The sequence below is a fragment of the Nyctereutes procyonoides genome, unplaced genomic scaffold (assembly GCF_905146905.1).
Source record: "Nyctereutes procyonoides isolate TBG_1078 unplaced genomic scaffold, NYPRO_anot_genome, whole genome shotgun sequence".
NCBI lineage: Eukaryota > Metazoa > Chordata > Mammalia > Carnivora > Canidae > Nyctereutes > Nyctereutes procyonoides.
Genome location: NW_026575132.1, coordinates 10,647,676 through 10,668,822, shown reverse-complemented (window position 1 = coordinate 10,668,822; position 21,147 = coordinate 10,647,676). Strand labels below are relative to the sequence as shown.

The following is a 21,147-nucleotide window of genomic DNA, read 5'->3' as shown; positions in this document are numbered from 1 at the left end:
GAATTGGGCCTTGTAGGGACTGTAACTGATTAGTCCCTTTCATGACATAGTTTATAAGCACCAACTTCAGAGGTAGGTTTTGTGTCTGAATATAAGTAAAACATGTAATAATCACATTTTTGGGGAGATATCTCCTTTTCAGATAAAACTAGGCAAGTTTTGTTATACGTAGGTAGATTCTACTGAAAACAAGAAACATATTGTGTGGAAAAGAGTGAGAAATATAATAAAAAATATTGATTTTGATTTTATGTCTATGAACTTTTTTTTTAATTTATTTATTCATGAGAGAGACAGAGAGAGAGAGGCAGAGACACAGGCAGAGGGAGAAGCAGGCTCCATGCAGGGAGCCTGATGTGGGACTTGATCCCAGGACTCCAAGATCACGCCCTGGGCCAAAGGCAGGCGCTAAACCGCTGAGGTACCCAGTGATCCCTATGTCTATGAACTTTTCAGTAATATAGACCCCTACTCACCTGTCTTGATAATGTAAAAAGAGTACAACACTGGGGGCAGATAAAGCTGCATTCAGATCCTGGCTCTGGTGTGTATTGGGTAACCTTGAACAAATTACTGATCCTCAGCATTTTTTGTAAAATGGACACAGTTACCTACATCATAGGATTATTATGTAGGATTACCTACATAAACCTACATCATAGGATTAAAAATAATATTACAGATTCAAGGTTCTTGGCAGATACCTAGTGTCAATAAATGGTAGTTCTTTCTTCCTCTCTTAGTTCCATTTCTTTTTATACGTATTTAAGGCCTATTCTGTAGTCCCGGAGGATAGTAGTATTAGAGTGAACTATAATTGTAACTAAGCAGTGTTAAAATACGCTTACCATTTTCTTCAGTTAAAACCTCTTCAGAAAATTATTGAGCCATCCATGTTTATGAATATTGCACCACCTCCAGAGAGAATAGATCCTGTGATGTAAGTGTTTGAAGTCTTATTTACACAATCAGATTATGTAGCATTAAAACGTTTAATCCATTTGATGGACCATTTTGATTGCCTTTTTTTTAAATTTTTTTTTTAATTTATGATAGTCACAGAGAGAGAGAGAGAGAGAGAGAGAGAGGCAGAGAGAGAAGCAGGCTCCATGCATCGGGAGCCCGACGTGGGACTCGATCCTGGGTCGCCAGGATTGAGCCCTGGGCCAAAGGCAGGCACCAAACCGCTGCGCCACCCAGGGATCCCCGCCTTTTTTTTTTTTTTTTTTTAAGATTTTATTTATTTAATCATGAGAGACAGAAAGAGAGAGAGGCAGAGACACAGAGGGAGAAGCAAACTCCATGCAGGGAGCCCGATCCTGGGACTTGATCCTGGGATTTGATCCTGGGACTTGATCCTGGGACTCGATCCTGGGACTTCAGGATCACACCCTGGGCCAGAGGCAGGCACTTAACTGCTGAGCTACCCAGGCATCCCGCCATTTTGATTGTCTTAAGACATAGCCAGAATGGGCTAGACTCCAAGGTAAAGAGAGCAATGAATTGTTTTTGCTTACTAAGGTGGGAGAAATCTTGGGTTCCTTGGAGAAAGGAGGTGAAGAGGCCTCGAGATGAGATAAAAGAGAGTGTCATCTTCATGGCTGAAGGAGGGAAGGCAGGGTTAAGATAATAAGGAAAGTTGGCTAGTGAGGTACCCTTTTCTAGAAGGAGGTGAGGAATTTATAAGATCAAAGAGTTTATTAATTGTCAGTTTTCCTTACAGTATAGTAGGGTTACCTCCATTCCACACATTCTAATGGTTACTTCTAAATCTTTAGTAAAAAGTTCATGTTAAAAAATATCATTAGCAGGGATCCCTAGGTGGCTCAGTGGTTTAGCGCCTGCCTTCGGCCCAGGGATCCTGGAGTCCTGGGATCGGGTCCCACATCAGGCTCCCTGCATGGGGCCTGCTTCTCCCTCTGCCTGTGTCTCTGCCTCTCTCTCTCTCTCTCTCTCTGTGTCTCTCATGAATAAATAAAGTCTTTAAAAAACTCAAAAAACAAAAATGTCATTAGCAAACCAAAAGTAACTTAAAATATGTCAACTGCTCTTAAAATTTCAACAATAAAAATAGATTAAAGAGAAATGAGCACCTGAGATGGAAATTTAATCTATGGTGCTATCCAAGAATAAGAAATAGAGAGAATGGAATTGAGGGAATTGGGTATAGGATGGGAATTTATATTCTGAAATGCTTATTGTCCTAGATTCTCACCAATACTGGGTATTATCATTAAAGATAAATTTTGTTCACTTGATACTGGTCATTTGTTGAAATAGTAAAATTTGAATGTTTATCAATCATTATTTCTTTATTCACTGATTGATTCAATAAGCATTAATTAAATATCTACTATACCCCCAAGCCATTGCAGATAGTAAAATAAGTAAGACCTGGTCCCTGCCCTCTGGTAGCTCATGGTTTAGTGCAAAGGTAACTTGTGAAAAGAAATTATTATAATACAAATGAGATAAGAATCCTCCTAGAGGTAAACATAAAGAACTGTGGGACATAGCGTGTGGGATAATGGTGAAAGGAACATAAAAGTTGGGTCACAGCAAATTTATTGAAATGGACTCACTAAGCAGAGATTCTGCATTTAATGTTTTAGATAAAGGGGTTAGAAAAGACTGGATTTGGTTGTTTGGTTGCAGAAACATGAACCAAAAGATGCCCACATGGGTGAATTGGAAATGCCAAACCTGCCTTGGTTTAATGTAGAAGGAAGATATTCAAAGGGTTAGAGAGATGGTGATGTTGGTATAGATTTCTTTTTAAGACTTACTCACTCACCCTGAGAGGTTCCAGAAGATACACCTTTCACCATGACTGTGAGAAGTAAATTTGTGAGGGGAGCCCCCCCTGAAGAGCTATGTGATTGCTCTTCTCTGTTAGGCAGACCTTACAGTGGGAGCTGTGGTCACTGAACTGGGAAACCTAAATGCAATGGGAATATAGCGTCCTGAAGTGGCAGGGCCAAGTGATGGCCCACAACCACCTAAGGCAAGATGGCGTGGTTATTGCAATGGACAGTAGAGTCAAAGCAGTAATCAGAATAGTTTGACTCACACAGACCTCTGACATTGGCTAGTTGATCATTTCTAGTTCCTAGAAATAAAATGTATAGGGAGCCTACTAAATTCTTACTTAATTTGTATAAGCAGAGAAGTTCTATATCAAGTGAATAAAAGTCTCACCTGAGTAAAAAATGTACTATCGGTCCTCAGTCAAATCCCAGATTTGAGCCAGTTTGCAGACCCAAAAGCCTTCAAGTGAAGGGGAGGCTTGGTCCCCTTAGAGATTCTGGTTAACTGACAAAAATTTATAATGTTAATCTTTCTCCCAGCTTTCCCAGAAGGGAGGGAGAGGCTTTTACCAGAGTAACTGCATTAGGGAAAAGGAAATAATCAGACCTTTCAAAGACTACTGGACTCTTGCTCTATACTGACCCTAGTTCCAGAAGATCCAAATGGCACCATTGTCCACCTGTCAGACTAGGGACTTACAGAGGACAGGTGATTAATGGAGTTTTAAACCCATCCTGTGATTATTTCCCCAGTTCCAGATTGCATATTTGGAATCGACAAACTTAGCAGTTGGTGAATCCCTACATTGGTTTCCTGTCTTGTGGACTGAGGGATATTATGGTGGGAAAGTCCAAATGGAAGCCACTAGAGAGCTACCTCTATCTAAGAAAATAGTTAAGCCAAAAGCAATACCACATTCATGGAGGGATTGCAGAGATTAGTGCCTTTATCAAGGACTTGAAAGACGCAGGGGTGGTGATTCCCATCACATCCCCATTTAGCTCACTTATTTTGGCCTATGCATAAAATGTCTTGGAGAATGATAGTAGGTTGTTGTAAGGTTAACCAGGCTGTGATTCCACTTGCAGCCGCTGTACTAGATGTGGTTTCATTGCTTGAGCAAATTAACACCTCCCCTGGTACCTGGTATGCAACTGTTGATCTGGCAAATGCTATTTTGCTCATATAAAGACCATCAGAAGTAGTTTCTTTGATCTGGTAAGGCCAAGCAATATACCTTCACTGTCCTACCTCAGGTATATTAACTTCTCCAGCCTATGTCATTAATTCAGTTCACAGGAATTTTTTAAACAAGATTTATTCATTTTAAAGAGAGAGCATGGGGAGGAGCAGAGGGAGAGGGAGAGAAAACGTCCAAAGCAGTCAGTCCCCACACTGAGCACAGAGCCTGACACAGGGCTTGGTCCCACATCCCTGAGATCATGATCTGAGCTGAAACCAAGAGTCAGTTGCTTAACTGACTGAGCCACTCAGGTGTCCCATAGTTCACAGGTATCTTGATTGCCTTTCCCTAATACAAGATATTACACAGGTCCATTACAGTGATAACCGTTATGCTGATTGGACCTGGTAAATAGAAAATAGCAACTAATCTAGACTTCTGATAAGATATTTGCATATCAGAGGGTGGGAAGAATTCTGACAAAAATTTAGTAGTCTTCATTGAAATTTTTAGGATCCAGTGGTCCCGCACCTGCTAAGGTGGAGGATAAGTAGTTGTATCTGGCCCCTCCTAGAACCAAAACAAAAGCATAATGCCTGGTGGGCTTTTTTGGATTTATTATTTGGGTGTACTACTCTGGCCCATTTATCAAGTGACCTGAAAAATATATTTACATAGCAAATATATTTTCTTCTCTCATATCCCCTTATCATGTAACATTAGCTATATTGACTTTATACTGTAACACTTAAGTACTGTTAAATTTAGATCATACTATTTAAGTTTCAGGATATTAAGAAAAGTAAACATCACCCAAAGACTTTATATTCTTTTTTGGGGAAGAGGTTAGTGAATTTTTGGTTGTATGCAGGATAGTTGTATCATGTTAAGTGGAATTATGATGTGTTATTGTTCTCATTTGGAGATTAATTATGTTTTAAAGATAGGCTTAAGGGTGCCAGGTTGGTAAGGGGTGGGTGGACTTGTGATGATCAATTTCACTTGACTAAGCTGCAAAATAGAGATTTGGATCTAGAGATTGGGAGAGAGGTCTGGGCTCAAACACTTTCTACTTCTCATTAGAACTTCAGGTCCTTATCTCCTTTCTCATCCCTGCTGCCCATCTTATAGTAAGAATGTTCAAGAGAGTACTTCTGTCAGGATGTCTGACCTTTGTCTTTTTTCCTAGCTCTACCTTCTGATGGTTCAAGGTAGATAGATGAGCTACAGTGTACAAGAGAGAATGATTTTAAGTGTGCTTTTGTGTAATTGCAATATTTAACATTATAACCATTTGGCAGAAATGTTATTACACCACAACCAATAGAATATCCAGCATTCCTATCCTCAGACCTGAATGTTACCGTTGGGATGCCACCTGCAGTGTCCCAATCCAACCAGCCACCTGTAGTACGACTTGAAAAACTTCAGCAACAACCTCGGGAAAGGTAAAAAAAAAAAAAAAAAGAAAAAGAAAAAAGAAAATCTTCATCTTATTTATGTGTTAGTGGTACGTTAATTTTTTCTTTTGGGACATGGGCTTTAGGTATTTGTTTGGAAAAGTCAGTGTTGGGGATCCTGGGTGGCTCAGTGGTTTAGTGCCTGCCTTTGACCCAGGGCATGATCCTGGAGTCCCGGGATCGAGTCCCATGTCTCTGGCTCCCTGCATGGAGCCTGCTTCTCCCTCTGCCTGTGTCTCTGCCTCTCTCTCTGTCTCTCATGAATAAACAAATAAAATCTTAAAAAGAAAAAAAAGGAAAAGTCAGTGTCTAGTGCCCCTGTAATACATATGGTGGTACACTTTGTTGTGTCCTATAAATAAATCCTTTAAGCTATCTTTACTTTTTTTCATTCTTTTTTTTTTTTTTTTTGCTCTTCTGATTGAATAAATTCCTTTGCCTTGTCTTTGAGTTTGCCAATCCTTTCTTCTACATCTAGTGCTCTTGAATCCTTCTATTGAATTTTTCAGTTATTTTGTTCTTTAGCTCTATGATTTCTGTTTGGTACTTTCCTATATTTTATATCTCTTTGTTGCAATTCTCGTTCTGTTTATGAATTTTTCTCCTGACCTCTGAGCATCTTTATGATCACTATTTTGAATTTTATATCAGGTAAATCAGATTTTATTAAGGTCTGTTTTTTCTTATTTATTTCTTTGAAACTTACGTTCTGAAGTTTTATCTTGCTATTCTGTTCTTGTTATCCTCTTCATTTATCCTGACTCTCTGTGTTGGTTTCTGACCATTAGATAAAACTGCCACGTTTCGTAGTCTTGATGGAGTGGTCTCATATAGGAAATGAACCTCATCAATGAACCCAGCCCAAGCTCTTGGGTGTCTCTCAAACCTTTGTGATTGTCCAGGCTGATTTCTTTTTTTCTTAGCAGCTTCCAGTTGTTCAGTGTTTCAAGACTTGTCAGTATCTCAAAGAGGAGAATCTCAGTCAGCCTCTAGATTAAGGCTGACCAGCAGCTGAACCCCAGACAGCTGTTGGGCAAATATGTAACTAGAGCCCTTCCATGGAGAAACTAAAAGATGAGCTTTCTTGTTTGCTCCCTTTGTGCTAGGCCTGTGGATATAGCCACTGGAGTGGAAGTCATTCCTGGACCTGTTAGGAACTGCTTCTTTGTGTGCTGAAGTTCTGTGGGACTGGTGAATGCAAGCCCTATTGGCTATGGCAGCCAAACAATCCAGGGGCCCATCTCTTTGGCAACAGCCACAAAGTCTGGGGTGCCAGATGTCTGTATAAGCTCCTTCCAGGGAGATACTGATGGTTTGGATCGGTCTAGAAGGAGAAGGAGATAGCATCTGCTGACTTCCAGAGATCTCAAGAAGGATTTCAGTCAACTCCAGGTAGCAGCTTTTAAAGAATGCAGTAGGCATCTTTTGGGAAATAACAGGGAGATGAGCTTATTTTTGTGCCACTCCTTCTGTGCTGAGCCCTGAGCGGACAGCATAGTAAGTCCTAGCAAACCTGAAACTTTTTTTTTCTGTAGCCTTATGGGTCTTGTGGTCACACGCTTTCAGAAATAGGAGCTTTGGGGGCCTGTCCCTCAGATGGGAGTCTTGAAAGTTGGGATGCTATATGTGTTGTCCAACCCTTTTTCTCCTCAGGGGGATCCTGGGAGTTGGGAGTTGGGAGTTCTGTCCCAATTGTATGACACTGTGCCAGGGGTGGGGCTTATGGTATGTGCCTCATCCTTTCCCATGGATGTGAGTCATTTCTTATTTGCACGATGTGTAGGAGTTGCTCAGCTTATTTCTTTTTTCAGAGAGAATTGCTCTTTGTATAACTGTAGGTACAGTGCAATACATGGGAGGAGGTGAGTTCAGGAGCCTCCTCACCACCATCTTAAACTGGAAATTGCTGGGGCAGCCTGGGTGGCTCAGTGGTTTAGCGCCGCCTTCAGCCCAGGGTGTGATCCTGGAGACCCCGGGATCGAGTCCTGCATCAGGTTCCCTGCACGGAACCCTGCTTCTCCCTCTGCCTGTGTCTTTGCCTCTCTCTCTCTCTCTCTCTCTCTCTCTCTCTCTCTCTCATCTCTCATGAATAAATAAATAAAATCTTTAAAAAAAACCTGGAAATTGCTAATTTCCTTAATGTCTTACCTAATAGTTTACAACTGGATCCTTGTAATTGCTTCAGCATTTAAACAGAGTGTCTCCAGCTGCAGAACCTCAACTTATATAGCTCATAGTGACAGTGACAGCCACTGCTCTAATTTCTCTAGCTTCACCAGCTGATCTGCCTCTTCCTAGCAAAATGGGTCCCAGTGAATCGTCTTGCTCCTGTCTGTGCTCACTGACTCACATGTATTTTTCTTTCATGCTTTCAAAGTCTAGGGTTGTTACTCTGTTCCTTATTTTCTCGTTCTTATAACTACTTTGGAATTTGGCACTGGTAGTTTTCTGTTACTCAATTTTATATGGAATTAATTTTCCTGAAATTTTTTTATAGGAGATTTGGTTTAGAAAGCTTATTGAGTTTCACAGAGCTCCCACTATTGATGTTTTCATTTGGTGTTAAAAAATGAGTTGCTTTCTAAGATTTTCTGGGGCCATGCCCTGGACTAGAGACCTGGTTGGTCAGTTTTGAGTATTCACAGTGGTTAGACTGCTCCAGTCCTTTTAATGTTTACCATGAATCCTCTGTTCTCACTTTGCTATTGGAAAAAGCAAAATGCTCCCAGTTTCAACTGCTTTTCTCAAATTGGCCTGCTGTAATTTCCCATGACTACCTGTTGGCTATTTTGGGGTTTTCTTATTTTCAGGTCCATCAGATGCTCCTCCTTCCATTTATTTTAAGATTTCGTTATTTATTTAGAGAGTGCAAGCTGGGGGACTGACAAAGGGAGAGAAACCCAAGCAGACTCCTTGCTGAGTGCAGAGCTCCATGAGGGGCACAATCTCAGGACCCTGAGATCATGACCAGAGCTGAAATCAAGAGTTGGATGCCCAACTAACTAAGCTATCCAGGTGCCACCATATGCCCCGTTTATACCTGTTGCTTTTTGACATATGTACACCAATACCTTGAAGGTCTTATGTATATGTTTTGGGGTTCATAGAGATGCCTTGTCATATGATTGTGTTGTAAATGTTGCCCATATGTTCTTGGGTTTGCTATTGAGCTACTCTGAATGTTTTTACATAAAGATTTGAGAAGATTTTAAAATTATCCCTGCTGGCCTTATCTTCTAGAATTTCCTCTTTGACTAAACTTTCATATTTATAATGATTTATCTATAGTATCATTTGAGAGAATTTATTTAAACAATCATACCTACAAATAACTATTTTTTTTATCTCCAGTACTTAACTCTTTAATTTTGCTTTCTTGTCTTACTATGCTAGCTAGAAGTTCCAGTCAGTGTCTAATATAAATGGCAAGGATGGACATCCTTGTTTTGTTCATGATCTTTAAAGGCAACACTTCTAGCATTTAATAGTTAAGAGCATTTACTTATATAGGGTTTTTTAAATATAGATAAGCTATACCAGGCTACGTAAATCATTCCACTTTGTTCCTAGTTTTCTTAGTTTCTTTAAAATCATAAATGGATGTTAGATTTTGCCAAATGTTTTTTTCCCTTTTAATTGGCCAAATTGTATTTATATTTTCTAATGTTAACATCAAAATATCCTTGTATACCTGGGATAAATCCAACTTGTTCATGATATATTATCTTTTCTCTATACTATTGGATTTTTTTGTACTAAAGTTATATTTATTTGTATCATTTGCATCTATGTTCATGAATGAGATTAGACTAATTTTCCTGTTTTATAATGTCCTTATTAGTGTTTATTATCAAGGTTATAGTGTCTTCTGGGAAACATTCACTTTTTTCTGTTGAATTCTTGTCAGTTACATCTTTAGATGACTAAAGCTTTTTTAAATTTCTTGGATTAGAAGCTGAATTCCTATTTTTTCTTTTGTTGCAGAAAATATGTATATATTGGATAACATATATGTATATATAAGCTTAAATAATGAGACCAATATATATTGAATAACTTCTAAAACATGCATGTATAGCTTAAATAAAAATAATAAGACTACTGCCTAGATATTTATAATTCAAGTTAAGAAATACAACATTGGGGCACCTGGATAGTTCAGTTGGTTAAGCTTCTACCTCTTGGTTTTGACTCAGGTCATGATCTCAGAGTCATGAGGTAGAGCCCTGTGTCAGGCTCCATGCTCCAAGCTCCACATGGAGTCTGCTTGAGATTTTCTCTTCCCCCTCCCCTTACCCGACTCAAACATGTACTTTCGTTCTCTCTTTCTCTCAAATAAAATAAATAAAATCTTAAAAAAAAATAAAAGAAATACAACATTGCCATATTGGAAATCCTAGCCATAGCAGTCAGACAAGAAAAAAGAAATAAAAGGCATCGAAATTGGCAAGGAAGAAGTAAAACTATCACTATTTGCAGATGACATGATACTCGATATAGAAAACTCAGAGGACTCCACCAAAAAATTGTTAGAAGTGATACATGAATTGAGTAGAGTCACAGTATACAAAAATCAACAGACAGAAATCTGTTGCATTTCTATACACCAATAAGGAAGCAGCTGAAAGAGAAGTCAAGGAATTAATCCCATTTACAATTGCACCAGAAACCATAATACACTTAAGAGTAAACCTAACCAAAGAGGTAAAGGACCTATACTCTGAAAACTAGAAAACACTGATGAAAGAAAATGAAGATGAAACAAAGAAATGGGAAAACATTCCATGTTCATGGATCAGAAAAATGAATATTGTTAAAATGTCTATGCTGCCCAAAACAATTTACACATTTAATGCAATCCCTAGAAAATACTAACAACAGTAAAAAAAAAAAGAAAAAGAAAAAGAAAAAGAAAGAAAAAAAAAAGAAAATACTAACAGCATTTTTCATAGAACAAACAACCCTCAAATTTGTATGAAACCACAAAAGACCCCAAATAGCCAAAGCAACCTTGAAAAAGGAAAGCAAAGCTGGAGGCATCACAATTCTAGACTTCAAGTTATCTTACAAAGCTGTAGTAATCAAGACAGGATGGGCACAGAAACGGACACATAGATCAATGGAACAGAGTAGAAAACCCAAAGATTAATCTACAACTATATGGTCAATTAATCTTTGACAAAGCAGGGAAATATCCAATGGAAAAAAGACACTTTCTTCAACAAAGTTGTGAAAACTGGACAGCAATATGCAAAAAGAATGAAATTGAACCCCTTTAACACTATATACAAAAATAAATTCAAAATGGATTAAAAACCTAAATGTGAGACATTAAAATCTTAGAGGAGAACAGAGGCAGTGAGTTCTATGATATTGGCTCATAGCAACTTCTTACTAAATATGTCTCCTGATGCAAGGGAGACAAACCCAAAAATCATCAAATAAAATAAGCTTCTATGCAGGGAGGGAAACAATTGACAAAACAAAAAGACCACCTACTGAATGGGAGAAGATATTTACAAATTATATATATCTGATAAAGGGCTAATATCCAAAATATATAAAGAACTTATGCAATTCAACACCCCAAACCCAGATAATCCAGTTAAGAAATGGGAAGAAGACATGAATAGACATTTTTCCAAATAAGACATCCAGATGGCTAACAGACACATGAAAAAATGCTCAATACCACTCCTCATCAGGGAAATACAAATCAAAACAATGAAATATCACCTCACATCTGTCAGAATGGCTAAAATTAACACAAGAAACAAGTGTTGGCAAGGATGTGGAATAAAGGGGAACTTTCTTTTACTGTTGGTGGGAATGCAAACTAGTACAGCCATTTTGGAAAACAGCATGAAGTTTCCTCAAAAAGTTAAAAGTAGGACTACCCTATGATCCAGCAATTGCACTACTAGATACTTACCCAGAGATTAAAAAACTGCTAATTCAGAGGGGTACATGCACCCCAATATTTATAGCAGCATAATTAACAGTAGCCAAATTATGTATATATACACAATGAAATTTTACTGAGCTATAAAAAAATAAAGGATTCTTGCCACTTGCAACAACATAGATGAAGGTAGAGAGTATTATGGTAAGCAAAACAAGTCAGAGAAAGACAAATGCCATATTATTTCACTCCTATGTGGAATTTAAGAGACAAAACAAATGATCATGGAAAAAAAGAAACCAAAAAACAGTTTCTTAAGTATAAAGAACAGACTGATGGTTGGCAGTGGGGAGCTGGGTGGGTGGGATGGATTAAATAGGTGATGGAGATTAAGGAGTACACTTGTGATGAGCATCGGGTATTGTATGGAAGGGTTGAATCACTAAGTCGTACACCTGAAACTAGTATGACACTGTATGTTAACTGGAATTTAAATAAAAACTTAAAGGAATAGAACACCAATATCACAAATGTGTTTTGTGTGCCCTTATGAGATTCCATCCTCTCCCCAATCTATCCTTAGGTAACTGTTGCCCTGACTTTTGTTGTAATCATCCCTTTTCCTTTCTTTGATGGTATCCTTAAACAGTATATTGCTGCTTTGCCTCTTTTAGAATATTTTATAAGTGGATCATACTGAATGTATTCTTTTGTGAATCATACCATATCTGTCACTTTTTTTTAATTTATTTTATGATAGTCACACACACACACACACACACAGAGAGAGAGAGAGAGAGAGAGAGAGAGAGAGGCAGAGACATAGGCAGAGGGAGAAGCAGGCTCCATGCACCGGGAGCCCGACGTGGGATTCGATCCGGAGTCTCCAGATCGCGCCCTGGGCCAAAGGCAGGCGCCAAACCGCTGCGCCACCCAGGGATCCCTATCTGTCACTTTTTAAGTGTATAACTGATTTCTTTCTTTAGGCTGGAAAAAATGAAAAAAGAATACAGAAATCTGAATACATGGATGGAAAAAGCTAGCTATTTAGAAGGGCTTCTTACCCCAAAATTTGCCCATAAAGAACGTAAGGTAATTAACATTCTCCATATATAATTTCTAATACTTTTATTTAAAAAGATTATGATAATTAAAAGTGATGAGATATAGCTTCGTCTTGATATATAGAATGTCTTTCATCGTTCATGTACTTTTCTGTTTTGCTAATGTGATATTCCATAAATATTGACTATTAATTTGTAAGATTTCATTTTTTAACAACTTGGTTAAAATATCAACTACTTAAAGCATACAATTCAGTGGCCTTTAGTATATTCAGAGTTGTATGTCCATTGCTATGATCAATTTTCAGATATTCTCATTACTCATGAAAGAAACTCCACACCCCTTAACCAAACCTCCCAGGCCCCCCTGACCCTAGACAATAACTACTCTACTTTCTGTTACTATAGATTTGCTTATTCTAAACATTTCATTTGAATGGAATCATAATATATAATTATTTTATTCTTTCACTTGGCATGGTTTTCAGGGTTCATTCCCATTGTAGCATGTATCAATCTTTTGTTTCTTTTTACTGCCAAATAATATTCCACTAAATGGGTATTTACCACATTTTGCTTATCAGTTGGTGAACATTTGAGTTGTCTCAACTTTTTAGCTATCATGAATAATGCTGCTGTGAATATTCGTGTGCAGATTCTTCTGTGAGCATATGTTTCTAATTCTTCTGGGTATATACCTAGAAGTAGAATTGTTGGACCAAACAGTAGTTCCTTTTTTAACGTTTTCAGGAACTATCAAACTGTTTTCCATAGTGGCTACACAATTTTACATCCAACTAGCAATGTATGAAGGTTCCATATCTTCTCCAACACTTGTTATTTTGCTTTTTTTGTTTGTTTCAATTATAGCTATCCTAGTGGGTTTGAAGTGGTATCTCATTGTGGTTTTGATTTGCATTTCCCTGATAACCAATGATGTGAACATATTTTCATGTGTTTACTGGCCATTTGTATATATTCTTTAGATAAATGTTTATTTAAATCCTTTGTTGATTTTTAAATTGCGTTATTTGTATTTTCATTGTTGAGTTATAAGAGTGCTCTAAATCTTGAATACTAGATCTTTATTAGATAATATAATATTTAGAAATACAGTCTGACCTATACATTTTGGCCCAGCAATAGAGATTCACAGAAATTTCAGTGAATTAGTAAAACATTGACTAAGGTCACAGCCTTGAAGTGGTAGTCATAACACACTGATACATTAATGTTTTTCATGACTCGTATTTTGACATAGTGGTACTTCATTAGGATAAATTAATTAGCACTTATACAGAATTAGTATTTTACGGAAAATTTGGGGAGCCCTTAATTAAAGGAACTGTGGACTTTTTTTCTTATTAAAAAATCAGTATTTTATGAGTCAGTGATCACCCTACCTTATAATTCCTCTTGGAATATATTTAAAGATCCACATCACTTTGCAGCTTATAGGCCATAATGTTTTCCAATAAAAAAGTAATTTATTTTCTGGTGATATCTTCTTTTATCCTTTGAAGTTATGATATTGTTAACTTATAATCTTTTTCTCTTACACACTTGTTACTCAAATACCCTTATCAATTTTTGGAAAGCTTCTCCCTGGAACATTAACTCTTAGCCAGGGTATACTTCTCTTTAAAATAGTGCTATTTGGACAGTTTTTCTCATGAAACCACATTCTTCTGTAAATTTTACAGAAGGTAATAGAAGAAGTTATAAAGGCAAAATAGCTCTCTAAACATTTCTCCAAAATCTTTCTTTTTTTTTTCTTCTTATTTCTAGGGAAGTGATACCAGTGAGTTACTTGCAAGCCTCTTTGAAAAGGAGCCTGAAAATGGTGTAACATCAGGTTGAGAAATTCACATTTGTATTTATTATTAAGATAATTTAAAAGAGGGTAGTTGTATCACAAAAAGAAAATTAGTAATTTGCTTTAAGTGGATTTCATTTTTTGTTGGAAATATGTATCTCATTGTAGTTTTAGTATATAGCGTTTATTTTGTAACACTCCAAAGAAAAGACTGAGACCCAATTAAGAGGTTTTTTTTAAAAAAAGATTTTTATTTATTTGTTTTAGAGAGAAACTGTGTGTGAGCAGGGGGAGGGGCAGAGAGAGAGTGACAGAGTCTCAAGCAGACTCCACACTGAGTGTGGAGCCTGACATGGGACTTGATCTCATGACCCTGAGACCATGACCTGAGCCAAAACCAGCTGACACACCCAGGTGCCCAAGAGTGTTGTTGTTGTTGTTTTAATACTCCTTTACTCGTTTAAGGACAAGAAAAGTTAAATCTTAATTATGATCTATGAAAAAGATATTTTTCTTAAACAGTAGATGTAGAGGTATTGGTCTCTTTTTAGTAGAAGTGTGTGTCTGTGTATGAGAAAGGAAGGCAAACAGAGAGAAGGGAACGGGAAATTCAATTAGCATTAAATTTGAGAACTTATCACATATTATCAGTAAAGTAATAGAAGATATTGTTTGGTAGTCTTTTAAAAAATTTCTGTTAGAATATTCATTGAAAGTAAGTTAAAATAAAAAAAAGAAAGTAAGTTAAAATAGATGCATAATACTTTATCTGCAAGATCTTGGATTCTGCAGGTGTGGAATAAGGATTTATTGTTATAAGACTTGGGCTACAAGTTACTTCTCTATTTCCCTACTTCTACCTCCTGGCTACCTCAGCCTCTGATATGTTCATTTCCTAACGATTGAGGATCAACCAGCCTAGCAGAGCTATGTGTCTTTAGCCTACTCTTTACCTTGAAGTGTTCAATTTTCAGGTATAGGAGAATCATAGTTTCCATCTTCAGTATCAAAGTTGGAGAGTCGAGGCTAACACCCCTCACTCACTGTTGGTTGCCAACTTTTTCTTATCCAAAGAGTTTATTTCAAGTCTAGTGACTTCTTTTTTTCTGGTATTCCTATACTTCTTACAGCTTCCCCCAACATTTACTGATCACTGTGTTGCAGGCCTTTACCTAGATTATATAAATCAATCCTCACAGCAGTCAATTGAGGGTGTTATTATTTATCTACATTTTACAGATGAGAAAGCTGAAATCAGATTAACCACTCAGAAGTCACACAGCCATTAACTGGTAGGGTTTGTATTTGAACCTAGTCTGTTTGACCCAAGAGCTTCAGCATTTAACCATACTGCTGCTCACATTGTACATAGACTTGTATCCTACCTGTAAGATAAGCCATTATTATCCTGTTTTACATATGACAAAACCAAAGCTCAAAAAATGAGCTAAGCTGACCACAGCCACACAACTAACAGTGACCAAAATAAGTTTTGTTTTATACTAGACTTAACACATTCTTTTGTATCTCAATTTTTTATTCCGTCTCTCTTCCTTTTAGGTTTTCCTTTTCTACTTGCTAAATATATATTCTTTATGTCTCTAGGAAAATTTTACAAGTGCTTCAGCCAGCTTTCTTTCAAATGGTCCTACTTTCTCTGGTCATATGCACCTTTATTCCATTCTCTTTCGAATCCCAACCCTATCACTGACCATCTGGGATTTATTTTATTTCCTCTTGACTTGTAGCAAAAGACACTGTATATCTGTTTTTATCTCTTACATTGATGGATCTGAAATCTTAATTCATGTTTTCATTTTATCTCCATGATTTTTAATTTATCTCTCCATCTTCCCAGAGATTTCTCAGCTTGTTTTTACTAAATAGTATTTATGTTTGAATAGCTGCTTTGATTTAAATTGCTTTGTTCTTGGTGAGAAAAATTAAAATAGTATTTTGTTAGTGTGCATATATATAAATGTATTTATTGTTTTATAATGTTATATGATAAAATACTTCTATTAATTTATTAACAGATGTACCTTTTATAAAGGAGGAAGCTGAAACTGTTCCAAGTGAGGTAAGGGAACTTGGAAGAGAACTTCTAATAGTCACTATTTTATAAAGGGATGAAACATTTATAAATAAAGAAATACATATAGATGGGAAAAAAGCACCCAAGAAGTTATTCAGGTTTTTATGGTTATTTCTGTTGTGGCCGTATCTATACAATTACATTATTTACTTAAGTTATATTACACTATTAAAGGGGAAATTACAGCATAAAATGGTAATATTTAAAAATACATACAAAGATGGGGACAAAAGATGTTGACAAAGTGAAAGGGGGCAACAAGTAAAAATAAAAGCATAAAATTTTGCACAATGATCTTAGAAATGGATGCCACAGACTAAACTATGTTCTTTACTTTCTCTGTGGGTTTATAATCTATATTTAAATAGAAGCAAAAAAATAGAGTTAATATAATATTGTTTGATTTTATGATATTTTCTTTGTGCTCTTTTGCTGTTAAAATTCCCCCCCCCCTTTTTTTTAAAGATTTCTTTATTTTAGAGATAGAGCACAGGTGCAAGTTTGTGGTGGGGGGAGGGGCAGAGAGAGGGAGAGTGTCTCAAGCAGACTCCCAGCTGAGCACACAGCCTGACACGAGGTTCAATCCCACGATCCTGAGATTGTGACCCAAGCTGAAATCAAGAGTCGGACACTCAACTGACTGAGCCATCTAGGTGCCCCTAAAGTTTTCTTTATTTATGATATATTGGTGTAGCATAATAATAGCAAAATGTTAGACTCTTCAATTTTTTTTGAGATATTGCTGATTTATAAAATCTGAGTACATGAGAACCACTGCTTTGTAAAGCAGTGTGATTATTTTAATGAAATAATATTCTATAGTCCTTAGTTTCAGGCAAGTGGAGTTTAACTCTTTTAATAAAGAATGTAATAATTGACAAATATTGAAGGTAAGTTCTTATGAAAACTGATAAAAGGGTACAAATGATTTTAAGTTTTATTAGTTTTAAATATTTTCTAGTCAGTAATGATTAATTGGTAGCTTGCTTTATTGATCTATTTTCTAGTTGCCAGATAATGATGATAAGAACGACTTGATTCTCCCACCTTTGAACGAGTCAAATCAAGATAATTCAGATGCTGTTGCTATTGCTCCTGAAAGTGATGAATCAACAAAGCAAACAGATGAGTCAACAAAGCAAACAGATGAGTCAACAAAGCAAACTCCTGTTGTTCCAGTCCTGACAATAACGGAGGAGAACAAAACATTACCTTTAGAGGAATACCTATCAAAAGCTCCACCAGAGGGAAAAATGAAAAATATGTTCCCTCCACCAGAAGTAAAATTGAAAGCTAGATATCCAGGCCTTTTAAAAACAGACTCATCTCCATCAGAGGTAAAGATGAAAACTAGCTTTATATATCCAGGTAAAATAAAGAGGAGGAACTTAGATTCATCTCCATCAGAATATTGTTGGCAAAGCAACAATCTAAGCTTAGCTGGGAGGAAGAGCACAAGCTTAGTTTCCCCAGGTTCAAAATCAAAAGGTAGGTCTCAAAGCCAAGATCCAGAGGAACACCTTGAATTAAAGGTAGCTGCTCTTGTATTAGAAGTGTGACTAGAGAAAATAATTCATTAAAAAAAAAATAATAAATTGAAAATACATTCAAAAGTCTCCAAGTGGAAGTATGTCTAAGTATATTAAACATTCCTACCCTACTTATATTCGTCAAGTGAGGAGAAAAAACTCTTGAAGGAAAAGCAGAGTGATGTGAAATACCTGTAGTACAAAATAGTCTCATGGGTGGGCATAAAGTTCAGCCGAAAGTGTAACAACAATAACAAGCTGTAAATTTATAGGAAACTTAAAAATCTTGAGAAGTTATTTCAGTGGAAATTATTCATAAAGCTATTATAGGAAATGGTATATTATTATTATTATAAATAATTGTATAGCTTAAAATGAGAATGATTTGAATATCAGTTTAAAGGGTTAAAGCCTTTCTCAAAATGACAGTTATTCTACTTAGATCTTTAGTTCTTATTTGAATCACTATTATAGGTAGCTCCTAAAGGAGTGTAAACATGTGTACTGGCCAGTGGATGAACAATCTGAATTCTAAGTAAGGTTCTGCCTCTGAATACTTCAACAAGCTTGGGCACCTAAATCTCTAGATCTATTTTCTCATCTGTTGAATGGTAGATCATATCAGGTCATTTCTAAATTCTCTCCCAAATTCCAAAAGATAATTTTATTAAATATCTCCAGTTGGGGAACTATTCTTAAGTACCTTGGTCAGTAGATTAACCAGTGTAACTTATAAAGAATAACATTCTTGTTTTTACTGAATGTGAAAATAATAGTTATAGAAAATTTAGAAAATAGATGCACAGACGACAAAAGTAGTTATAATCCTCCTGCCACTTTTAACAATTTTTTTCCTTTCAGCCTTGGTATTTATATATAAGCATATTTTTCATTTATTTTTTAAAAATAATCAAAATAATATGTGTGTATATATAAATAATTTTATATTGTGCTTTTTAAAACTTGACATTATAAGCATGTTACCTGAATTTTCTTAAAAACCTGGAAGATATAGAATACCCTCAAATATAGATACTTAATAATTTCCTTAAACATTTTCTATATTGTTGGATATTCGATTTGAAATTAACATCCTTTCTGTAGCTGTTTCTTTGGATCTGTGATTATGCCCTCATGTATTTCTAGAGATGGCCTTTGGCAGATTTGCTCTCTAGAAAGATCTTACCACTCTACCTTCTCACCAATAGTATTTGAATATTAATGATCTTGTAAATAATGATTAGAACTCATATTAGCTATTTTGATTGTCCCTGCTGTGAGTAAACAGATCATGTCTTTTGTCCATTGTTTTCTGTTGAGTACTTGGTGATTAGGTTGAGGTTTCACAGTGAGCTCTTTTTCATTATAAGGATATTAACCAGTGGTATGTTCATGACACATACTTTTTCATAGTTTGTAGTTTGCCTTTTAATTTCTCTATCGAGTCTGACTTCCAAAATATTCAGTTTTCATTTGATAAGTGAGTTACTTATTGTTGTATAACAAATCACTCCAAAGCTTAGTGGCCTAAAATAATCATTTTCTTATCTTTAGAAGATTCTGTATAAGATTGTGCTCAGCTGGGAAGTTTTGTTCCACTTAATGTTGGGTAGGCTCATAATCATCTAGGAGCTCAATTGGACTGGAACACTCATGAGGTTCACGTACATGTTTTACACTTTGATGGGGACAGCTGTAAATCTGGGTTTGGTTGAGATGCATGAATATCTAGTTTGATGTATATCTTCCCACTCCCCACCACCACTGTTATGTAACCTTAGGGATTATCTCTTTCTTTCTCCATGCTGCCTCTCTAGCAGGGCAGCTCAATTTCTTATGTTGCAGCTTGGGGCTTCCAATATACAAAACCAGAAGCTTCGAGTCCTCTTAAGACTTAGGCTTGGAACTAATGCAAGGTCCATAGATTAACCACCATAGATTAACTATCTCTACCCCCCAAATAATTCATGTGCCTCCTACATGCAGACTATACTTACTCCCCTTCTAAGATCCTTGGCTAATGCTATTACTGCATCAGGCTTAGGCTTGAAGTATAGATTTTCAACATCTAAATCAGATCCAGGTAGATGAGGCTTCTTGAATATGGCTCTTCTCAATCTTAAGATCTGTGAATTGAAAAGACAAATTACCTGTGTCCTATATACATGGTGAGTAAGGAACAGGAAAACAGATAGGCACTTATCTTCCAAAGGTGGAAGAAGGGGAAAGTGAAGCATACAACAGTCAGTGAATGGGCCGTAGTAATTTCGATGCTCTTGCCTCTGCCCTTGGGGCTTGGCTTTATCTTTTTTTTTTCCCACGAAAAAGAGCTTATATTTGTAATTGAGTAGCTTTGAAGCCTATGTATTCTCCGTAGAAAATTGAGAGTTCAAAAACCTCTTTCCATTTAGGTTGTCTCTATTCCTGTCCCAGATGCTATGATTCTTAAAGATTTTGTAGGCTTTTTGTATATACAGTTATGGATATGCAAACAGTCAACTGTTGCAGTCTTGAATATCTTTAAGACAGACCACTATTTACCTTTGATTGAAAGCCAAAGTGCTGTAATACAATATCCATAAGAATCTTAAAGGGTCTCCTATCCAGTAAAGATAATCTAACAAGCCATCCTAAGATACTTAGAATATTTTTTGTTTAGCTGAATGAGTCAGTGAAACACTACCTTTTTGAAGTCTGAACAAGAGATCTTACAGTCACACCTTTGTGATCTTGACCTTGAAACCGCATTTTCCCAGCAAGGCCATTGGAACCCAATCAATGAAGTCATGAGACTGGGATTTCTGTCATTGGTTCAATGGCTTAACAGTGTCTTCAAGGACACTTTTTATATTTCCTCTTTTTCATGCTCATGCTTGTCACTTTATGATCACAGGATGTTTGCTTCAATCATAGGCATCATACATAGATCAAGGCAGGACAAAGAATGTAGGGGTTGAACAATTAAATTCTTTTGCACTTGCCCCTTTTTATTTCTACAAGGAAACAAAAGTTTACCCAATCAACCCCCAGTAGATTTTGTGTCTCATTGACTAGAATTATGTAACATGAATACTTCTAGCTTCAAAGAAGAGTGGGAAAACTAATATTTGGTAAAAGGGAATGGGATTTCCAATAATGATTCATCATTTTGGGCTGGATAGGTGGCTGTTTTTTTTTTTTTTTTTAAGATTTTATTTTATTCATGAGAGACACAGAGAGAGGCAGAGACACAGGCAGAGGGAGAAGCAGGCTCTATTAAAAAATAATTAGGAAGACAAACCATGAGAGAC

At 36.4% G+C, this 21,147-nt stretch overlaps 1 protein-coding gene across 1 annotated transcript in view; it reads left to right on the top strand.

The window, feature by feature from the left end:
- The window catches only part of C2CD6 (C2 calcium dependent domain containing 6), a 106,573-nt gene that overhangs the window by 28,892 nt on the left and 56,534 nt on the right, over nucleotides 1–21,147 (top strand). The window contains exons 8-13 of the mRNA XM_055344983.1: nucleotides 861–940; nucleotides 5,293–5,439; nucleotides 12,340–12,445; nucleotides 14,206–14,272; nucleotides 16,270–16,313; nucleotides 17,336–17,860. Of these exons, the coding sequence (XP_055200958.1) occupies nucleotides 861–940; nucleotides 5,293–5,439; nucleotides 12,340–12,445; nucleotides 14,206–14,272; nucleotides 16,270–16,313; nucleotides 17,336–17,860 (969 nt within the window). The remainder of the gene's footprint in view (nucleotides 1–860; nucleotides 941–5,292; nucleotides 5,440–12,339; nucleotides 12,446–14,205; nucleotides 14,273–16,269; nucleotides 16,314–17,335; nucleotides 17,861–21,147) is intronic.